Source organism: Juglans regia, chromosome 2, assembly GCF_001411555.2.
Source record: "Juglans regia cultivar Chandler chromosome 2, Walnut 2.0, whole genome shotgun sequence".
Classification (NCBI taxonomy): domain Eukaryota; kingdom Viridiplantae; phylum Streptophyta; class Magnoliopsida; order Fagales; family Juglandaceae; genus Juglans; species Juglans regia.
In genome coordinates, this window is record NC_049902.1 from 31,814,442 (window position 1) to 31,825,087 (window position 10,646).

General features: G+C 38.2%; 1 protein-coding gene across 1 annotated transcript; it reads left to right on the plus strand.

Annotated features, from left to right (window-relative positions):
* The first annotated feature begins 427 nt into the window (after positions 1-427).
* LOC118347719 (cucumisin-like) lies at positions 428-4,256 on the plus strand. The gene is made up of 10 exons (XM_035687807.1): positions 428-514; positions 617-705; positions 948-1,045; positions 1,128-1,268; positions 1,383-1,482; positions 1,797-2,310; positions 2,413-2,759; positions 2,859-2,970; positions 3,076-3,289; positions 3,547-4,256. The coding sequence occupies exons 1-10, from the start codon at positions 428-430 to the stop codon at positions 4,173-4,175; spliced, it is 2,331 nt and encodes a 776-aa protein (XP_035543700.1). The 3' UTR covers positions 4,176-4,256.
* Positions 4,257-10,646: the final 6,390 nt, after the last annotated feature.

Sequence of the window (10,646 nt, forward strand, 5' to 3'; positions counted from 1 at the left end):
ACTTAACAAGAATATTACAACGTCATAAAGCTTATTAATAGATCCAAGTGCTTAAGAGACGGCAAAACAACAATGATTTCCTTTTCTTTTTTTTTGGTGTTTTCCATTTCAAGCTGGCTGTCTATATTTTCTTTTTCTCCTCAAACATTGTTTAACTCCAAAAGAACTCAATAGCATGGAAGTTATATATCTGTTCTTCTTCCAAAATCTCTTTTTAATAACATGATTAATTTGGCGACAATAACAAAAACTTTAAAATAGTTAAATATGGAGTTTAGCTACCGAAGCTACACAATGTGCACAAGGGAGAGACATAAGTACAAGTTTCAATGCATCTTCTTCTATAAATACTTCACACATTTAGTTTGAAATTAAGGCCATTAGCTTTAACACTTAGGTTCATCGACCTAAGTTACATATAACACCAATGGCCAAGGCAGGTTTAATTCATGTTCTTCTGTGCCCATTATTGCTTGTAGCTCTTCTGCAGAGCTGCCATGGCCAGGAAAGACAGGTAGATTGGTTTTATTAGCTTATTTATTAGATTTTGAATCTTGTAGAAACCAAGTCAATATGAGATCATCCTATTCAAATCATTTGTACGTGTTACTTTTAGGTCCACATTGTCTACATGGGAGAACTGCCTCGGGGAGATTTTTCTGGTGCATCAGCGCACCATTCCATGCTAGAAGAAGTACTCGGAAGGTTACTTCTTAAATGCTTTATTTTTGCATAACTTTTGTAGTTATAAATTAACACTGTATGCCTATACAGATAGTTTTATGAGCTTAATTCTAATGGTAGTTCAGAACCATGTAGGTTAAAAAACAATGAGTAGTCGACTGTCGAAGCTTATTATATGTAGGTTGCTAAGGTCAGGAGTGCCTACCGGAAATAACTTCTACTCTTTGAATTATAACAAGCATATACCTTTTTTCCAATGGCAGTACTTCATCTGCCAAAGAGTCACTAATCTACAGTTATGGGAAGAGTTTTAACGGGTTTGCCGCTAAATTAACTGATGATGAAGTTGCAAAGTTGTCAGGTGAGAATGCAAACAAGTCACAAGGAATAATATCATGTTAACAGTATGCTATGGGCTAAAAGCAATTGATCAATGTTTGCAGAAATGGAAGGTGTAATTTCAGTTTTTCCAGACCGTAAACTAAAGCTTCACACTACAAGGTCATGGGACTTCATGGGTGTCACAGAGCCCAGACGCGGAAGCCCTCAAGAAGGAGATGTCATTATTGGGCTCCTAGACACAGGCCAGTTTTCTATTGAGATCGAAACAGTTGCCACCAATATGATTTGCGTCAATAGCCAACGTACGCTATGTTTCAATAATGTGAAGTGTTTTTTCCACATCTTTTGTGGTGCAGGAATCTGGCCAGAATCTGAGAGCTTCAGTGATGAAGGACTCAGCCCTCCACCCAGTAAATGGAAGGGTGAGTGCCAAGGTGCCAACTTCACCTGCAACAAGTAAGCTCTCTTTCTCCTCACGAGTACTTAATCGAGCTTTAATTGGGCCTAAACAGCATTAGTGAAAATGAACAAAAGAGATCGTGGAAATTAACATTTTCAAACTCTTTTTTAGGACTGCATTCACATGATACCACTATCAAGATTGTGTGGTACTTATAGCAGACAACCAACAACGAAGAAGGGAACCATACTGATACTAATACTGACAAATGCAATATATATAGTCGATGCATGCACCGCAAGATCATCTTAGTTTGTTAAAATGTCATTCATCTTAGTTAGAAGCTCACTAAGATTTCTTAAACTCACAGCAAGATCATTGGAGCACGTTACTACAACAGTGACAACTCCGACGACGACACTGACTTTAAATCTCCAAGGGACTCTGAGGGTCATGGAACCCATACTTCCTCAACCGCTGCAGGAAGGGAGGTAGTTGGAGCGAGCTACTTTGGGCTAGCCGAAGGAACTGCAACAGGTGGAGTTCCTGGCGCAAGGATTGCCGTGTATAAAGTTTGCTGGTCATTCGGATGTTCTTCGGCAGATATCCTGGCAGCATTTGATGATGCAATAGCAGATGGAGTTGACGTTATTTCAGTGTCCCTTGGTTCTGACTTTCCCGGGCAATATTTTGAAGACCCAATTGCTATTGGATCTTTCCACGCCATGAGAAAAGGCATTTTGACCTCAGCTTCTGCTGGAAACTCAGGGCCTTTTCCGTCAACTGTCAGCAATTTCGCACCTTGGATACAAACTGTTGCTGCCAGCACCATTGACCGAAAATTTGTTGCCCAAGTTGCGCTTGGCAACGGACAAGTCTACACGGTGAGTTTTCCTATTTATGGTATTGAAGTTGTTTAATTCAAAAGAGCAATCCTCACTAATACCATGCATACTAATAATACTTTGAACGATATAATATTGAAGGGCGTCTCCGTTAATAGTTTTGATCTCAATGGAAAATCATTTCCCTTGATTTGGGGCGGAGGTGCTGTAAATTACTCTGCAGGAGCTGATACAACAATTTCGAAATTTTGCTTTCCTGGTGCACTAAATTCACACAAAGTTCAAGGAAAAATCGTCTTATGTGAAACTATCGACGGTATCCGCGGCATTTTCATAGCCAGCACCGGCGTTTCAATTGCCAATGGTGTGGGAACCATTATGGCTGCAGACTCATCCATCAATGATTTTGCCTTTAGTTACTCATTCCCAGCAACAGTAATCAGCACAGAAGATGGCCTCAAAGTTTTGGACTACATCAAATCAACAGAGTATATAAATTTCTATACTAATTAAATCTCTCCTTAAATAGAATCATAACTTCTAGATTCTCTACACCGTACTAATGAATTTATGCAAACCCTTGATAGAAACCCAATCGCAACTATTTTAGTCGGCGAGACATGGAAGGACGTCATGGCACCTTATGTTGTATCGTTTTCTTCCAGAGGACCAAACCCCATCACCCCAGACATTCTCAAGGTGATTGATGGATTTAATACCTAATGTACCAAGTTTTTTTGCACCTTTCGTTTAGTTTGAGAACTCGCTTTGATATGCCAACAATCTTGTCTGAATGACTTGTAGCCGGATCTGACCGCCCCTGGAGTGGACATTCTTGCTGCTTGGTCTCCCGTGGCACCACCTTCCATCGACTCTGAGGACACCAGGAGTGTCAAATTCAACGTAATTTCTGGCACATCCATGTCTTGCCCCCACGCTAGTGGTGCAGCTGCTTATGTTAAGGCTGTCCATCCAAACTGGTCCCCTGCCGCCATTAAATCTGCCCTCATGACCACAGGTGAAGTATCAAATAACTTGAGTTCATTCTGGAAACATGGCTAATTCGTATCATTTCCTAGGCTCCTATCCCTCACAATTAATATAGGAAAAAACACCTAATTTCTACAACAGACAGATTCAACAGACCTTCTTTCTACTGATTGGTTGGAACTTAAGAGTTATTGGCAAATAGCAAAATTAGTTACATTGGTGTGGTCTTCATTTGAGGAGACCGAGCTTGTTAGATTTCCCTAAACATATTTTTCTCATGAACAGCTTTCGTCGTGGACCCAAAGAAGCATGAAGACCTTGAATTCGCCTATGGATCAGGTCATATCAACCCATTGAAAGCCATAGACCCGGGGCTCATCTATGATGCATCTGAGGCAGACTACATTGACTTCCTCTGTAAGCAGGGCTACAATACCACCACGCTAAAACTCATCACAGGAGACAACAGCAGTTTCTGCACCACCACAGTACCTGGAAGAGCTTGGAGCCTCAATTATCCCTCATTCTCCATAGCCGTGGAAGATGGTTTGCCAATTAGAGCTGTGTTTAGTAGAACAGTCACCAACGTTGGCCCGCCAAACTCGACCTACACTCTCAGTTGGTCCATGCCTTCCTCTCTTACCGTTAGAGTGGAACCATCTGTCCTGTCATTCTCTGCCACTGGAGAGAAAAAGTCGTTTACTGTGGCGGTCTATGGCCCAAATATTGAACAGCAGCCGATCACATCAGGGACAATTACGTGGACTTATGGGGTTTTTGAGGTGAGAAGCCCACTTGTGGTTTACACAATTCTCCCTGGTTCTTCATTCTCCTTCTCCACGTCTCAGAATAAACCAAATTTCAAAGGTTCCTCCATGTTTCACAATAATGGGATACTTGGCGGCCACAAGTAAATTGCTCCCGGGTTCTGTATTCTCCTCCACATCTAAAACAAAGCCATATTTCAAAGGTTCCTCCATGTATAAGAATGGATACTTGGCCACAAATAATTGAACCTATATAATCTTTAATTTAGCATCGGTTAGCATTTAAGATGGCTTTTCAGCTTTGTATTGCCTTCACAAGATTGAGATGATGGTCGAATAAAACCGCTGAATGTTCTTGGCAATTCTCTCTCTCTCTCCCCCTCATTCAAGTTTCCGCCATAAGAATTGCTGACTTTGCTTCGCTTTAATTGCAATAACAAAACGCGCATAGATGACACTCTTGCATCATTTCAAGCGATAAAGAGAACAATTCATGCAGGTGTATATAGAAACCATCCATAATTCAAGCATCCCATCTGCTCAATTTGCACGTACACATGACACAAACAAAAATATCTTGCATGCTAATTAATTACAGACAAAACCTTCAAGATCTAGATAATTTGCTTAAACACAGATTCACATGCTACACATGTATAGCTGTCATGCATGTGTTTGATGAGAAATTCCTAAACCATTATGGAAATGCCAGATCTGACATTAATACCTTATATGGTCGTAGAGAACCCACAATGTTTTCCATCTTCGCATACAAAAGATCTAATGCTAACATATCTAATAATATCTAGCATTACCCAAGTACCCCTGTATAATTAATAATACAATGTTCTACCAATTCACTCAACTAATTGGTTAGTTTTGAATCAAGTGATTATTTAATAATCATAAAGCAATAACATAAAGTAAATAAATTGCTTAAGACCAATCTTAGTATTGAAAGGAAACCCTTTAAAAAACTCTTTAAACGTAAAATCCTACGGGGTAGCCAAACTCAAAAAAGTCAATTTTATTATTTGAAAATCAATTGCAAACAACTCTCAATTACAAAACCTTTGTTAATTGACTCTCATACTTGACGCAACAAATGACTCGTTTGCCTTTATCACAGTAGCAGTCAAAAGCTCTGACGATCTTTTAATACTAGCTTTTCTCCTGGAACTTCAGTGGCTGAATGACGATCAGTCAATCTCCAACATGGAGCACGAACACTCTTGAAGAGAGAGAAAAAAATAACTAGAAAATTCTCAAGAGAATTTTTCACACTCAAGTACTCAGAATATACTCTTCAATATCTCCAAGTTGAAAATTCTCAAGTCGCTTATCCAATCGAATCCAAAACATAAATAACCTGAAAGGAGTTTCAATTATACTACGACTTTGCTAATGGAACGAATCTGAAAGGTGTTTGATTTGCAGTAAGATTTTGCTGACGGAGCGACTATTTTGCAAAAAACTTTAATGAAAAGATGATAACATTGCCGCTAATTCTTCTTAGTAGATGTAGTTTCCCATTCAAACTCTTCTCTGGATAGTTACAGACTCCTTGGAACTCAATTTTTCGTATTCTTGACTTATCTAAAACACTATCTAATAACTTTTAGATAAACTCAAAATGGTTATAGATAAAGTCAAAGTATTTTACATCATCTAACTTAAAAAACATCAAATAAACTCTATCAATCTAGTCAAGTCAAAGTATTTTACATCATCTAACTTAAAAAACATCAAATAAACTCTATCAACCTAGTCACCTAGTTCTAGCCAAAATCTTGTATTGATAATCTCCTCCTTTAGCGGATTGGTAACAAAAATTAGCTTGATGAATGTAATATAAACCTAGAAAAAAAAACTAGCAGACTAAGATCTCGTGTAGAAAATCTTAATACAATAATGAAAAGAAATGACATAAAACATTAATTAGAATTTGTCTCAACAAAATCAAAGGTTAGACATAATCTAAACCTACTAATGTTTTGTTCTAGTCACCACCAATAGACATGTTCAGTAAGTAAGAAATCAAGACATTGTCTAGATAGATTACAACCCAAATTAAGGAAAATAAAATATTGAACTAAAATATCAAAAAAAACATTCTACTGCTTCTGCTGCTGCTTTTTTGTTGCTGCTCCCCCTCACTTTCTACTCCCCCTTTTTGTTAGCAATCTGTCAAGGGTTGCTACTCCATATTTGAGTCCATTACACTCTCCATCACTTGCTGCACATCCAATGAAAGTTGGACCAGTCTATCATTTGTTTGTACCCAATCAGAGCGTACTGCAGCAACCTGTTGTTCTAACTTTGAGTTATTGGCCTCTCACTTGGCAGCAAAGTTATCAATCTTTTGAGATAAAAGATTGATCCGTTCCAGCACTTGTGAGATGGGCACATATAGCTCTAGAGGGGAAGAGGTAGACTCGGTCGTGTGGGGTCTCTTCTTTGTCAAAACTGTCTTAGACCTAATCACAGTAATGGTTGATGTAGACCCAACCATCTTCATCGTAGGCTCATTGTCCCTAAGAGGGACTTTGGCTTTCATAGCCAATTTTGTGATTAAGCCTCCAAAAGGCAAGTTAAGCTCATTTTCAACATGAGAGCGATGAATAATATCAATAACATGCCTAGGATAATCTATAGAGATCCATGTGGCCATTGCATACATGAAGTGAGCACGCTCTAAGGGAAGTTAGTATGATGGCTAATAGGCCACATATTAGACAACACAATTTTGGCCAAAAATCTGAATGAATGAAGCATAACATGAAGAGGAAGTTGATGAACCTTATGGTTCCATTTCGGACCTTGAGGTTCGACAAAAAGGTTACGCATGGCTGCCTTTGTTGGTGCCCCTATACCCTTGTATGGATACAATGGTGCATCCACCTCAGGTAAATCATACAAGTCTCTAATGATGGCTGGAGATATTTCAACAAGGGCTCCTCTAACAATAGAGATGATGCTATGGTCATCATGATTAAAGTGAGCAATATTGGAGTAGAACTCACGCAACACCTCAACACACAGAGTGGGTGAGGGGTGTGTTAGTTTTTCCCATTGTCGCTCGACACAAATACTACGAATAATTTTGTATTCAGACGTGGAAAAGTCATTAACACTCACCTCTCTTTCACCTAACACTGGTCTGAGAGAAAATATATTCCTATAGGCTGCTTCAGCTTCTAGTGAAGCAAAACGCTCAAATGAAGTTGTAGACCGAGGAGTCTCAGATGGAGGGGCAGAGTTATCCCCAGTCAGTAAAGTCTCCATATGAGGTTCTTCCTCATTTGAGGAATTCTCAGGTGATGGAGCCCTTGAACTTATCTTTTTCTTAGTGCGCTCCGTAAATCTCATATGTAAAGAAAAAAGCTTCCCGTCAGTATTAAAATATTATAGTTGAAGCCTTAGAAGTGTCGAGATACAACCATTAAGGAGGACCCATATTTTACAATGCTAAACTCCATCTGAATTACTCAACCATGCATTTTGATAAACTTGATGTATGAATATAATTGTATGTCTAACAATGAGCAAATGATTGAGGTAAACTGATTGAGACATAAAACCAAACACACGATGGACATTCCATAGAAACCGAATGGCAAGGGCCACGAACCCACCCAAAAATCATCCTCAATACATAACATTGTGAGAAACACTCATAGACCAATCATAATCGGCACAAAATTACAACCCAAACATCGAGAGACCAAATCGCAAATCTTAGGCCAAAGAGAATGTCGAAAATTCCAAACTATGGGTGTACTTTGAACCCTAGATGTAACGCCCCGGTCCCAGATGGGTCGGAGAGTGAGCTCCTATCACTTAAAATCGTCTTCCAACCACATAATCTATACTCCAAATTTCTCTATCAAACAAAATGCTCATTATTTCACATCAATTACTCCAGTATAATTAATCTAAGACATCACAAAGTCTTAAAATAAATGTCAACCTCTCACATACTGAGTCATCATTGTAACACCCCGTATTTTTTTTAATGTTTTTTTTTTATTTGAAGGATTATTTGTTATTAATTTAAAATTTGATTATCTTGTTTTAAATTTTTAGATTTTAGTGGGTTTATTTTTATGATTTTTATTAATTTGAGAAAATTAAATTTGATATGTTTCCTTAATATTAATAATTGTTATGCATTTAAATTTCTCTTAATTTAAATTAGTTTGTGAGTTTTAAAATTATTGTATTGTTGGATTTAATTATTTTATTTTACTTAGTCACTGTGTTTAAATTTATTTTATTTAAAACTGTTGTGTTGAAATAATTTTTTTCGTTAGAATTTTGTGACCCAAGTTGTGAGTTTTAGACCTCATTTATTTTTTCCTTCTTTTTTCTTTTTCCACTTTCTTTTTCTCTTTTCTTTTTTTTTTCTTCTTTCTTTTTTTTTTTCTTTTCTTTTTTCCTTTTCCGGAACTGCTCCTCCCGCGTGACCCAGCCCCCTCCCTCTCTCCCGTGCGTCTTTTTCGTCCGCCCAGCCCACCACCACCGCGTCGCCGTGCCCGTCACTGCCCAGTCCATTGCCTCCCCCACCGGCCGGCGACACCACCCCACCAATCTCAGCCTCTAACTCGCCGCCAATAGCCCCCACGCACCATACCAAGCCGTGGCGTTCTCTTCACTCCAGCGCCGCCGTCGCGCCACCATCGGCCACCATCTCTTCACCACTTCATCATCGACCCCCTAGCAACCTAATGCACCCATCCTTGGCTCCAATCTGTCACTGACTCACTAGTGAAGCCCATCTATCTCCATCTTCGATTCGTGCTTTTTGGCCTTCAACCGCCGCCCACGCCGCCACCCCGACCAACCACGACCACCACTAGCTTCACCGACATCCTTAGGCCCTACCCTATCAATCTCGAGTCTTCGTTTGCACCCGTTCAAAAGTGAGTTTTTGAGACCCACGGCCACAGTGTATTTGACACTGTTCTGTTGCTGTGTTGCCGCTTCTTACACTTCCGTGATCCTTCATAAATTGCTATATAGCGCTGTAAGTATTTTCCAAAGAACTTTTGTGATTTAAATGTATTTTTGCACTAACTCATTACACTGTATTGAATTATTGATTGGTTTTGCCGGACTGAGTCCGAGGAGTATGGGGGTCGGATGGATTAGTGAATGGAGTTGTTTGTGTGTTTGGTTTATGCTATGAAATTTGTTGGCTGTTTCGAATTTAAATATTGGTGTTTTGAGTTTGACGTTGGTCATGGTAGATATTGGTATTTTTTTTTAGGAAATGGTGATATACTTTGGGATTATGAGGATTTTAAGTTTTGAGAAATTAAGATAGATTATTTTAGAAGATTAGGCTTAAATATGAAAATCCGTGATTGGTTGAAAACTTACGGAAATTGTGTGATTATTTTTATAGGTGACGATTTATAGTCGACTCGACTTTTTGAGAAAAATTCTGAAAAGTTAAGTTGTCCAGGTAAGTGGGGTTCATATACTAGTTTTGCATAAAATAAATAAAAGGAGGTTGACTTTGAGAATAAATGTGTTTATTTTCTTTTTGAAAGAGATGATCTGAAAACAACCTCATATGTTTATTCTGCATATGCATAAATTCTATATAAGAGAAAATATTTTTCTGTCATAACTGGTGTAGACATGAGCTAGTTTTGTGCACTTTATTTCTGAACTATGTAAAAGAGCGAATATGAAAATCTAGAAGTTTTGTTATGAACAAATGAGAATATTTTGTTTATGTTTATCTCGAACATGTGAAATAATCTGAAACTTTTCAGTGTTTTGTTTTGGAATGATGTGTCATCTGAAAACCTTGGCATTAAGTTCTGATTCTGTATATGATTGTAATCGGATTTTCGATGAAATCTGTTTTGTTTCTGTTAAGGCCCAGCCACGGGTATAATGGTGGTTTATAACCCTACCACGGGGGTGAAACATGGAAAATGGCCCAGCCACGGGTATAATGGTGGTTTATAACCCTACCACGGGGGTGAAACATGGAATATGGCCCAGCCATGAGTATAATGGTGGTTTATAACCCTACCACAGTGGTTAAACATGGTATTGTCCCGATGTGATATTAAACGATGATATGATTATAATGTTTCAGTTTAGAAATGCCAACGGATTTTCTTTTTGGAATAAGTTTATTTTTCTGAAAATTTCGCTTTAATGTTTTTGTACAAGTTTTGTTTATGCATTCTGAAACTAAATGTTTTGTTCGGTTTATCAAATGTTATAAATGCTCATGTTTACATGCTAGTATATGCTCTCTGCTTACTGAGTTGTTGATAACTCACCCCCTTATCTCCACAATATTTTTCAGATATTATGATGGTTCAGCTGAGGATCAAGATTATGAGGCTTTGGGTGAGATGTTTTAAGTGTGGTGGTTCAAGCATAGGAAGCTTTTTATGAGTATTGTCAATTTTATTAAGAAGTTTTGTTGTGTTATAATGACTTGGTATTTTGGAAAATTGGTTATATTGAGGAAATTAGATTTAATTGAATTTTCTATATGATATTGAGAATTTGGAGTATATTTTTATATTGTTGAAAGGTGAGTTTAAGTATTAGGAAGTAACTCTCCGATCCGTGCGGGACCGGAGCGTT

What these genes read in the sequence shown, in the direction of transcription:
- LOC118347719 (XM_035687807.1), top strand. Translation starts at nt 428, where the DNA reads ATGGCCAAGGCAGGTTTAATTCATGTTCTTCTGTGCCCATTATTGCTT. An exon ending in GCCATGGCCAGGAAAGACAG is followed by an intron (nt 515 to 616) that starts GTAGATTGGTTT and finishes TGTTACTTTTAG; the next exon opens with GTCCACATTGTCTACATGGG. An exon ending in GCAACGGACAAGTCTACACG is followed by an intron (nt 2,311 to 2,412) that starts GTGAGTTTTCCT and finishes ATAATATTGAAG; the next exon opens with GGCGTCTCCGTTAATAGTTT.